Below are 12,794 nucleotides of genomic sequence, written 5' to 3'. Positions count from 1 at the left end.
GAGAGAATATGATCACTGGTTGACCTGTAAGCTGGACCCAAGGAATCAGAGAATCCTCACCCATCCCCTGACCTTGGAATATACATTCTGCCCACCAGTCCCACAGTTTGAAGTGTTCCAAAGGCATAGCCTTGAGAGATCAATGTGCTGTTGAGAGGACCTAGATGATATACCTGACTGAACCCCAGTTAAGGCCTCTGTATAAACTTCTAGGATTCTGGAGTGAAGATCTGCTCATTTTATGACTGTCCAAGATAAACTTCATATGTAAATTCATTACACCTGCCACCTACCAATCTGGAGGGGGGCTCCTTTCTTCCATCTCTCCTCAGCCTCTGTGAGGTGGGTGTGTGGGTGATGTTTTGAACCAACTTACACTTAACAACAAAGGAACAAATATCCATCTGTTGTGATGAACCCATTCACTGTGGTAAATGTTTTCTCCTCAGTATTTAAGATGAAACACTTGCTTCTCATTGACTTCAAGCTGCCATTCTACTCTTCCCTATTGACAGCCCCCGTTGACCAGAGCCATAACTCAGTACTGAGCTGTATGGACAAAAACCTACTGTTAAAGATAATTTCCACTGCAGTGAATAGAACTGTGATTTTGGTTTATAACACAGCCTGCATTTTCACTGACAGATGGTTTTTCTCTCTTATTTACTCTGTCCCACTATCCAACCTTACCTTTAGTTTAGCCCTTTCTTTAGGCTTTCTGCCACACCTTGTGTATGGGTCATGTCCCAGCAGCCCACCTATGATCCCACCATCAGTTGGCTTCTGATCCCATCTCTTGCTGTCAGAGGATAACCTCCCAAGAAACTTTGCTTACCAATCAAGAGATCTCAAACTGAACCTATTCTTGAGGGACTAGTTTATTAGCCAGACTTTAATTTTGGTGATTTTACAAATTGTTTTTAAATAAGTCATCATACTTGACAATATTTTACAGTAGTCACATGTATATACAGTACCATTCTAGAGAAAAAGAAACAAACAAAAAACTGCAAGAGAAATAGTTATAAGTATATAATCTAAATCAAAAATAATCAATAACAAATATACTCATGTTTATTTCATAAAAATTTACTCAGTATCTACACTGGAGAAAATACTGTGATAAAGAGGCAATGCATCAAATGAGGGGCAATAATTAATGAAACGTCTAGTAGAGGGACAAAACACAGACACATACAACTACAAGATTAGATAGAAAATTAAAAGAGTCTTAAAAGTAGCATACTTAAGATTCTAGTGAGGTTTGGGATGTGACTTACCATCTATAATTGAATTGAATTGGTACAAAAAGTCATATGGTAATTAAAATTTAAGGAACAATTTTTTAAGAGAGAATATAATTAGACTGCCAAGCTACAGTGCACACTTTATATGGAAATAAAAATTAATTGAAAAATGTTTTCAATAAATTGCATTTATTTTATTTCACAAAAAAAGTTGTGGTATTTTAATGGCTTAGTCAATATTGAGAATAATTGCAATACATTTAGGATGGGAGAGAGAAGGAATAAAAATATGAAATACAGACATTAGGTAAAGGGTAAATCTATTCCTGGAATATATATTAAAAATGTCAACTTTAAAATAATAAAGAGACATAATACAGGTAATGTCACAGATTCTGATGTCATGCTTGGGCCCTATTTTGTAGTTGAGACTTCATTAGCCACAGATTTGGGGAACAATCATTTTCTTAAACTGACTTTTCCTGACATTGCTGAAAAGTTGTCAGGCTCAGTTTCATTCTTCCTTAAGAAAACAATTTTCGGCTGATCATTTTCCTTAAGGCTTTTTTGACATCTTTGTTCCTTAGACTGTAAATTAGGGGATTCAACATAGGTATTATCAATGTGTAGAACACAGAGGTCACTTTGTCAATATCCAGTGAATGACCAGTGCTGGGGCGCAAATAAATAAAAATAAGAGTGCCATGGTAGATCGTGACTATGGTCAGATGGGAGGCACAAGTGGAAAACCCTTTTCTTCTTCCTTCAGCAGAACCTGTTTTAAGAATAGCTGCTATGATGCAGACATAAGAGAGAAGGACTGCTAGAAGACAGATAGCCTCCACCAAACCAGCGAAGACTACCAGAATAATGTCATGCATGTAGGTATCAGTGCAGGACAGAGAGAAGAGTGGGGAGATATCACAGAAGAAATGGTTAATTTCTTTGGAGCAGAAAGACAGATGAAAGGTATTAGTAGTGTGAATAATTGAGCTCATGGTACCTCCCAAAAATGCTCCAAGGGCAAGCTGGCAGCAAATCTTCTGGGACATAATAACTGTATAAAGCAGTGGGTTGCAGATTGCTATGTACCGGTCATAAGCCATGACAGCCAAGAGGAAAGATTCTGTGTCAACCAAAGAGCAGAAAAAATATAATTGTGTAACACAGCCCTTATAAGAAATTGTTTTTTTATCAGAAACCAAGTCCACAAGTAATTTGGGGGCAATTACGGAAGAGTAGCATGCATCTACAAATGACAATACACAGAGGAAAAAGTACATCGGAGTGTGCAAGTGGGAACTGGTTGTGATTAATAACATCATCCCCAAATTCCCCATGAGGGTAACAGAGTAGATAAAAAGAAACACAGCAAAAAGAATCCTCCAAAGTTCTGGATGATCACTAAATCCCAAGAGAAAAAACTCAGTCTTCACAGTGTGGTTCTCAATCTCCATCCGCTGCAGTGCCCTTGGACTTCTGAAGTTGTGGCACAGCAATGATGACAATATTAATAACCACCTCAGCATTCACTAAAAAATAAGAACTAAAACAGTCAACATAGATACAAGAGGAATTCCACATCCACTTGGGCATCCTGGTAACAGCTAGGCATATCTACTGCTAGGATAGAGTTATACCTTTCAAATTTTCAGATTTTAAATTTTTTAAAAGATTTTAATTATGTGAGAGAGAGAGAGAGAGAGAGACGGATAATGAGAGAGAGCATGAGCAGCAGGAAGAAGCAGAGGGAGAGAGGGAAAGCAGACTCCCTGTTGAGCAGGGAGCCCAAGGCAGGGCTCAATTCTAGGACACTGGGATCATGACCTGAGCCAAAAGCAGATGCTCAATTGACTGAGTCACCCAAGTACCCCAGATTTTCAACTTTTTATTAAATTGACAATGCATCAGTTGTGTTGCTTAAAACTATTGTTTTCCATAGAGACACTACCATCAAATGAGTTGTTAAACTCCACTTTTACCAACTTCCTAATCTTCCACCAATGTCAAGTAATGTTGGTTAGCCACATGGTTATATAACAAACTGAATAAATAGCCTCTATCCCCACTTGTGTTGTTTTTATTTTCACAAGAGACAGCATTACTGGTCCAGGTGAACTCCCATTTAGGTAGAGGAGCAGAAGGTATACGTTTCTCACCTTGAGATGTGGTTTCACCTCTGAGGAACCAAAGAACTCCTATGAGTTGTTTGAAATCCACTGACAAAAGAGAAAGGAGAAAGGTTCTGCATTAGTTATAAAAGTCACTGAATCCCAGCTCTGTTGCTCAGAAGTTGTGAGACCTCAGTCGGGCCAAGCAACCACCGAGTTTCAGTCCGTCATCTATGAGAGTGATAGTACCTTTCCCATCAAAGGGCAAGTGTTAAATGAATGTCCTTCTACAGATTCAATCTCCTCACCATCTTGTCCTTTTGTGGTTCTAAAGCTGGCAGCATAACAATTCTGAGTCAATCCAGACATCTGTTTCATTTTTCTGGTATTCAAGCTATGGATTAAAACTGGAGAAATCCTCATGCCCACAAATGTGTTAAATTCAATCTAGGCAATGAGAAGATGATATTCAGGAATGTTTCCATGCCCTCCACAGTGAAAAATTGTAAAAGATGTTGAAAAAGCCTCATCTACCTACTTTACCTTTCTGCCTTTCATTGTCTTTGCTCTAGTTTAGAAAGTTGTTGGACAACCAATAGCAACACAACTGGTACTTGTGTATAAATATGCACACTTAATCCAGTGAGATAATTGATTCCCCTCCCTCCAGAAAATTGGAAAAAGCCAATTTTCTATCTATTTGTATATTTATTTGTGAATTCTTGTTCTATAATTCTTTGGATTATCTTTTGTACCAGTTGGAACAGTTGAATGAATTAATGAATAAATGAAGTAAAATCACTGACATGGTTTCATCTTATATTTGTATAAAAGTTAGACATATATATTGTATATATGGTTGAATAAATTGTTCTTTACTATTGCATATCACACGCAACTATTTTTCTCCTTTAATCACTATTATAAACCTTCATAATTCGTCCTAGGTATCATTCTGCAACCTTCTTCTCACTGCTAGAAGATTTCTGTCTCATAGAGAAAAATAGCAGGAAACAAATAAGTATGTGTTCAACTTTCTCATCAAGTCATCCTATAAACATTTAGGCTCATCAGTGACCTCCTCTCTTCCTTCCTTTCCATGCCCCTCCTCTATGAAGTTAATCCTTTCTTTTTTTTTTTTTTTTAAGATTTTATTTATTTATTTGGCACACAGAGAGGGGTAGAGAGAGAGAGAGCGAGCGCACAAGTAGGCAGAGAGGAAGGCAGAGAGAAAGGGGGAAATCAGGCTTCCCGCTGAGCAGAGAGCTTGATGTGGGGCTCGATCCCAGGACCCTGAGATCACGACCTGAGCCAAATGCAGAGGCTTAACCTACTGAGCCACTCAGGTGCCCCGAGGTTAATCTTGCAACTATGCACCCAATTCTGACTATCTATATCAGCTAATATATTTATACTATTACTACTAATGTCTCCTTCATAAACTTACAGCATGTACCATTGAAGTCAGTCTCACCATTAAAAATATTACTCTGTATCTATTTCTATTTATTCTCTTTTATTTTATGCCAAAATTTTTTTACAGACATCTATCTACACTGATTTCCACTTTCTCACTTCAGCCTACTGATATAGGATTTTTATGCCAACAACTTAAAACCATTTTTGTTTCAATCCCAAACTACACCCTCATTGTCAAATCCAAAGATTTTTTTGTTAGGTAGTGAACTTTATTTCTCTACTTCATGTAAGAGCTTTGACCTCTCCTTTCTTCTCTTATGGCTTCTATATACCTCTCTTGATTTCAGTACTAATGTCGATATACCCTTACTCAGCCTCCTTCATACATGGTGGCACTTTCCTAGGGCTTCATTCTCAACCTGCTTCTCTCCTCACCATAAATACTTTCCTTAAATTTTCTGCACCTTTTCTTACAATACTAGGTATGCAGTGATAAGTTTCCATATACCCATTCCAAAGCATCTGTCCAACTAAAGTGAACTATCAAATAAGCAGGTGTATGTTTCAGCATGCTTAAAACAAAATTTAATTACTATTGCTTCCTACAACTTATGCCTTTTCTATGATCCCTATCTTGGTATTCATCTGTACCACCTCCACTGCTAGTCCAAATAAGAAAAAACCTCTACCTCAAAACCAAACAAGAGCCATTGATTCAATCTGTGAAATGTGGCAAGTATCCAACGTCTCCTTCTTGTCATCACATCCCATTATTTAATGTCCTCCCCCATTTTCCTCAGTTCGAACCTCTAAATTGGCCTCATTCTCTCCAATTCCCATCTGATTTCCAAACATGATCCAAAATGTATCCATAATCTACTGTAAGAGTCACCTGTATAAAACAGATTTTGTAATGTATTTCCTTCTTCTTAAACCCTTAAATTATTCCCTGTTCCTTACAAGCTCAGTATTTAAATACACTCAGTTTTCATATATATTCCCATTTTTATCTCCTATATTCCATCTTACTCCAAATACTTTGTCTTAAAAAAAGTGTTAATTGGAGAAAGAAGCATCTCAGATTTACTAGTCAACTATTTGGAACTCTCCTTTCCTGAAATATATATGGCATCCTCCTTAGAAAATATCAACTCTCATTGAGTGACAGCCCATCTGTTCCTGTCTACGAATATGAGAGGCAAAATTGTAGATTGACCTAAAAGTGGAACAATGGCTACTGCTAGCAAGGCAAAAGGAAAAAAAAATATGTATATATATATACATATATATGTGTGTGAGTGTATATATATATGTATATACATATATAGTCAGTGGCTAGAGAGGCAAAGGTGGATGAAAATGTTTCTTTGTTGTGCCATTCATTTTTTTGCAAATTATGAAAAATGATTATCAAAAAGTAGGCATGAAAGAAAGAGGCTCCTCTTTAGGACAATCCTTAAATAAGCTTGGGTTCTGAGCCATAGAGAACAACCACTTTTTTGTTGAAGTTATTTTCTACCAAATCTTTAGTTTCTACTTTTCTTGTTTTTTTTTTTTTTCTTTTAAAGATTTTATTATTTATTTGTCAGAGAGAGAGAGCAGAAACACAGAGAGCTGCAGGCAGAACAGGCAGAGCAGGGAGAGGGAGAAGCAGGCTCCCTATTGAGCAAGGATTCTGATGTGGGACTCGATCCTAGGAATTTGGGATCATGACCTGAGCGGAAGGCAGCTGCTTAACCGACTGAGTCAACCAGGCATCCCAAATCCTTAATTTCTAATCATAGAAGTAGAGGTACCGAAAAAATCCATTTATATAGAGAATATTTACTTGTAATAATCTTTTAAAGATGTCATATGCTTTAAGACCAAAAAAGGCTTTCAGAATTGAAACATGAAATATGAAAGTCAAGGGAACAATAGAAGAGGAAAGGAATACAAGATAAAAAATTAAGAAGAGTCCAAAGAGGAGTCAAATATATCTGTTTTTCTATGTAACTGGCAGGTGAGAATGAGAATGAACTCTAAAAGTGTTTAGTAAAATTACCTATTCCTGTAGTCACTTCTCTATAGTAAGCCTTTGTCTCTACCTTTGTAAACCATTTTTTTTCTCAAATCCACTCCCTTAACCCTGCCTCTGTCCTGTCACCTGCGTATTGATAACTGCTCATATCAACACATAACCACAGGATAGAATAAATGATATGATACACAAATTGGGAGAGCCTTTATTTTATATCCCAGTCTGCTTAACTTTAAAAAAAATAATAGGCAATGAACCCCGTGTTTGTAGTTAGATTTCTAATCTGAGTCCAATAATTCTAAAGATTGTCTTAAAACTATCATCCATTAAATGTGTTTCTTTGTTGTTGGTGGTGTGTTTGTTGGATATGCCTTGAGAATTAAAACCTGTGTTATGCTGGGCACATGTATTCTCAAAACATCAGTTTCCTGCATGTAAAATAAATAATTATAGGAGCACTTAAAATCTTGCCCAACTCTGAGATCCCAGGATTATGTGAAGAGCACTTACCAGATTACTATCTTTCATTTACCTTCTTATGAGACTGTTGTCAGCATCAATTCATTTTTCACTTGAAAAAATCAGTATTGACAGCTAAATATTTAAAAAATTAACCCATTGCAACATTTTCCATAATCCATTTGGGCAGTTCTTTTGTTTTCATAAAAGAAACCTGTGCCTCCCTTAGGAAGGTAGTGGTTCCTTAATATAATGTGGGACCTTTTATATTTGCCTAGAGTCTTTTGAGGTTAGCTTCCAGAGCTCACCTAGGATCCCGGGAACTCACAATCTGATATGAAAATCCCAGTGGGAAAAGATACATGAGCAATTAAACAGTTCTATGAGGAGCTGATTAAAAACAAAATGAAACAATGCAGTATGTTTTTATATATCTTGAGGATGTCTCAAAGAAAAATCTATTTTTAGTTTTGAAATGGTAGCTTATTATATACAAAACCAAATTGTATTATTTGTTGTCTAATTTGATTTAACCAGTTTAGAGCAATTTATCAAACTATCAGAGTAGTATTCTATGTGATAGGATAATAGAATAACTAGAAAGAAGCGAAAATATATCTATCTGGCTGTTGAGAATTAGAAGACCTTGAAAATCAAACGTCAGTGGAAAACCAAGTATGAATGAAGTTAATCACTTGATATGTGCTATGTGTGGGTCTGTTACACATGGAATTCTGGCCATCCAAGGCCAGCATAGATCAGAGAATATCTCTTTAACAAATACATCTATTAGGTGCAACTGACTTGGCTCAGTTGAAGAACATGCAACTCTTCATCTCATGGTCATGAGTTTGAGCCCCATGTTGGGAGTAGAGATTCCTTAAATAAATAAACTTAAAAAAATACATATACTCTGTGAATTTGTATGCCAGATGGCAAAACAGAAAAGAGGATAATTTGCACTACACATTTAAGAAGTTTGTCAGGTACAGAATAGTGAATGAGAGAAGGTAAAAGAAATAACATAGTTCCTTTGGTTAGGTTTAGTCCTAGGTATCTTATGGTTTGGGGTGCAATTGTAAATGGGATTGACTCCTTAATTTCTCTTTCTTCTGTATTGTTGTTGGTGTAGAGAAATGCAACTGATTTCTGTGCATTGATCTTACTATGGACTCTGAAAAACAATCTGAGGGGTTTGAAGCGGTGGGGGGGTGGGAGGTTGGAGTACCAGGTGGTGGGTATTATAGAGGGCACGGCTTGCATGGAGCACTGGGTGTGGTGAAAAAATAATGAATACTGGTTTTCTGAAAATAAATAAATTGGGAAAAAAAGGAAAAAAAAAAAGTAAAACCAGTGGAAATATAAAAAAAAAAAAAAAGAAAAAAGAAATAACATAAGCAATTGCATAAAGATTGGAAAGTGTGTGGCATAATTGCAGACCTGAAAATGAGATTTAGAGAAAATGTGTTGCCTCCTGAAGAGAGATAAAGCTAGGGGTATGTGTGTGTGTGTGTGTGTGTGTGTGTGTGTATGGTATACCTAGACTAAGAGTGCCAAGGTGGAGAAACTCTGTTCCAGTTGGAGGACCAAAGGAGAAAGATGTTTACTTTGCCTTCATCTTAAAATCCAAAGTCCCTTGTGTGATGTGGGAAATTTACTCCACTTAGAACATTTGAAAAACAATACAGAGCCATATTTCATCAAACTCACAATATAACTCTATTCTATTCGATTAGTCAATATTTATTCATTTATTAAAATAAATAATGAGTAGCTGTCTTTGCTGGAATATTTTTAAATAACTCTTACCCTCAAAGATGTCTTTTTTCTTTTTTTAAATTAACATATACTTTTTTTTCAGGGGGTAAGAGTCTGTGAATCATATGTCTTACATAATTCACAGCACTCACCATAGCACATACCCTCCCCAATGTCCATACCCAAAGATGTCTTTTTTTTTTTAAAGATTTTATTTATTTATTTGACATACAGAGAGATCACAAGCAGGCAGAGAGGCAGGCAGAGAGAGGGGGGAAGCAGGTTCCTTGCTGAGCAGAGAGCCCAATGCAGGGCTGGATCCCAGGACCCTGAGATCATGACCTGAGCCAAAGGCAGAGGCTTAACCTCCTTAGCCACCCAGGCGCCCCTCAAAGATGTCTTTTTAAGAAACATTAGGAAGAATGAATTTCATAAGCCAGGTTTTTGCAGTTATTTTGTTATTATTAATTTTGCAGTTATTTTGTTATTAAGTTCAGTGATAACCCTGAGGCTAGCAGCTTATCTCCAGTTTATATTTAAGAGACTTGAGGTTAAGCAAGTTTAACTATCTTCCTCAAAATCACTCTTTAAGCTCCGAACCTGAACCCAGCTGTTTAAAAATCCAATGTCCATCATACTTCATTAAAGCATCAAGGACCTATGTTACTTTAAATAACCCATCCCAATAAAAATATAAACAATAACAAATATAAAATGAAATTCTAAGAAAGTAAGAAAACGAAGTGTTAACATTGCAAGGATACAGGAAAAATAAATCATACTTTGGCCTTTAAAAGGTGGGTGTGTTAAGTTTGAAAAGGTATCTTTATATATATATCAAGTTCTAATACATGGAACCTGTAAATACCACCTTATTTGGAGGAAGGGTGTTTACACGTGATAAGGGTAAGGATCTGGATATCAGGAGATTATTTTAGATTATCTGGGTGCTGTATATGCCTTCACAGATGATCTTATACAAGAGAAGGAGACTAGGGGCACCTTGGTGACTCAGACAATTAAGTGTCTGCCTTTGGCTCAGGTCATGATCCCAGGGTCCAGGGATGGAGCCTCATGTCCGGCTCCTTGCCCAGTAGGGAGTCTCTTTTTTCCTCTCCTTCTGCCACTCTTCCCTATTGTTCTCTCTTTATGTCAAATAAGTAAATAAAATCTTAAAAAAAAAAAAAAAAGAAAGGAAGGAGGCTATTTCTCACACACATACACACATACACACACACACGTGCACGTGCGTGTGGGTGTATGTGCAAGAAAGGTAGGAAAGATGAAGAGTAGAGAAGTTTGAAGATGCCAGTCTTTAAGGCTGAAATAATACAATCACAAGTCAAAGAATGCCTGTGGTCTCCACAAACTGCAAGAGATAAGGGAAAGTGTTGTCCCTGACAACCTCCTGTGGGAGTATGGGCACAGCTGACACCTTAATTTTGGCCCAGTGACACTGCTTTCAAATTTCTGCCCTTAGAACTATAAGAAAATAAAGTCTATAGTAGTAAGCCAACAAATGCATAGTATTTTTTTAGAAGCCATAGGAAATTAATGCAATCAATAGGTTTAGAATGCAATAGGCTTAAAAATATAGTAAATGACTAAAATAGTATCAGGCAAAACAAAGCAAAAATAATTAACAAAACCCCAGAAACTTAAGAAAAGTAAACCATCAAATACATGATCTACTCATTTATTAAGAAATAAGATAGAGTAGAGAACAAAAGGGAAAACTAAAAGTAGCAATAGTAAGATCAGAAAATACATTATTAATCACTTATAATATACCATATATAGTGGCAATAATTTAAGATACATCACTTAATTTTCATGCAAATCTCATTAGAAAATTAGAGTAAACCAGAAGGTTTACTTGTAGACCAAAAGTTTTTTTTTTAAGTTATTTATTTTTTTATTGAAGTATACTCAACATACAATGTTATATTAGTTTTAGGGGTACAACGTCATTATTTGACAATTCCTGTGCATGACACAGTGTTCACCTTGGGAAGTGTGGTTATCATCTGTCACCATACAACATTATTACAATGTTATTATCTGTATTTCCTTTGCTGTACTTTTCATCCCTGTGACTTATTTATTTTATAACTAGAAGTTTGTGCTTCTTAATCCCCCTGAAAGAAGTTTTAAAAGTCTTAAAATTATAATATTGCAAAGGTAAAAATAACTAAAGAGTGAATAAAAATACATATAAATTTACTCACTTTTTATTAAAAAACATAGGATATCAGACAGATGTATGTTCATTCCATGTAAAAAAATGAAATTAATTTAGTAAAAAAAAGGTTACATGCTCTAATGATGATGAAAAGACATGTCTATTGATGTGTACTTTGTGAGAAAGGTAATGGTTTTCTCAAAGTAAGATATCAAGTCTAACAACACCACACCAACCAATTCAAAGTAATCAGACATCAAAGAAGAGCAGAAAATGCAACAAGTGCATTTGAATTGTCCATAAAGAGATAACATATGGTTTAATAAGATAAACAACTGGAAAGCAAGAAGCATGCTTAGGCCCCCAGGTCATAAAATCCTTATCTACTTTACTTTTTGTTCACATCCACTCAAAACCAGCCACTCATTAAAAGTCTCTGATGAAACGCTAAGTCTAGTTAAGAAAATAATTTTTTAAAAGGTAGTCTAAATCCCAGTACTTTCTTGAGAGCTGATTTTACATCCTTGTTCCTCAAGCTGTAGATGAGGGGGTTCAGCATGGGAATCACTATGGTGTAGAACACCGTGGCCACCTTCTCGGTATCCACACTGTTGCCAGAACTGGGCCGGCAATAAATGAAAAGAATAGTTCCATGGAAGACAAGGATGGCTGTGAGGTGGGAGGCACAGGTGGAAAAGGCTTTGTGCCTTCCCTCTGCAGAGTGCATCCTCAGGATGGTGATGAGAATCAGCAAGTAGGAGGTGAAGATGATCACAATGGTGATGATCTCATTGACAGTGGCCACAATGAACACTGTGAGTTCATTAACAGAGACATCAGAGCAAGCAAGTGATAAGAGAGGGGGTAGATCACAAAAGAAGTGATTAATCACATTCGATCTATAGGATGGGATCTCAAGAGCTAAACACAAGTGGATCAGAGAACACACCATCCCCCAGAGGTAGCAGCAGGAAACCAGCTCCAAACAGAGATTCTGGGACATGGTGACCATGTACAGCAGTGGGTTGCAGATGGCCACAAAGCGGTCATAGGCCATCACAGCCAGCAGGAAGACCTCAGTGATTGCAAAGGAACAAAACAAGTAGAATTGCACCGTGCATCCCAGGAAGGAGATGGCTTTGTCCCTGTTTAAGATATTGGACAGCATCTTTGGCACGATGATCGTGGAGTAGCAAAAATCCACAAAGGACAAGTGGCTGAGGAAAAAGTACATGGGAGTGTGAAGTTGAGAGCTGACCTGAATCACTGCAATCATGCCTAGATTTCCCCAAACTGTGACTCCATAGATGAGAAGGAACAGCAGGAAGAGGAAGACTTTCAGCTCAGGGACATCTGTTAATCCAAGAAGGATGAACTCTGTCATAGAGGTGCAGTTCTCCTCCTTCATTTCTGCCATGTGTCAGGTTCAGGAATGTTAAATTTGTGTTTCTTCTAAAAAGGGAGTAAAAACAGATTAATAATAATTAGAAAAATATACCACGCTGAAAAAAAATAATTAGAAAAATATAGCATTGATAGCAAATATTGTACTTATAAGAATCAACAAAAACAGTGTTGATCAAAACGGACTCTAGCAT

General features: G+C 36.7%; 2 protein-coding genes across 2 annotated transcripts; both read right to left on the bottom strand.

Moving 5' to 3' along the window:
* Positions 1-1,771: 1,771 nt before the first annotated feature.
* Positions 1,772-2,776, bottom strand: LOC122914406 (olfactory receptor 5I1-like). The gene has a single exon (XM_044261020.1). It carries the CDS (start codon positions 2,774-2,776, stop codon positions 1,772-1,774), a length of 1,005 nt encoding a protein of 334 aa, XP_044116955.1.
* Positions 2,777-9,886: 7,110 nt separating this feature from the next.
* Positions 9,887-12,604, bottom strand: LOC122913644 (olfactory receptor 5L2-like). Its single transcript, XM_044260296.1, has 2 exons — positions 11,696-12,604; positions 9,887-9,928 (listed from the first exon to the last, which is right to left on the bottom strand). Exons 1-2 carry the CDS (start codon positions 12,602-12,604, stop codon positions 9,887-9,889), a joined length of 951 nt encoding a protein of 316 aa, XP_044116231.1.
* Between the last annotated feature and the right edge of the window lie 190 nt (positions 12,605-12,794).

Source organism: Neovison vison, chromosome 7, assembly GCF_020171115.1.
Source record: "Neovison vison isolate M4711 chromosome 7, ASM_NN_V1, whole genome shotgun sequence".
Taxonomy (NCBI): Eukaryota; Metazoa; Chordata; class Mammalia; order Carnivora; family Mustelidae; genus Neogale; species Neogale vison.
The sequence above is the reverse complement of the archived record's forward strand: the minus strand, read 5'-3'. Positions and strand labels throughout refer to the sequence as shown.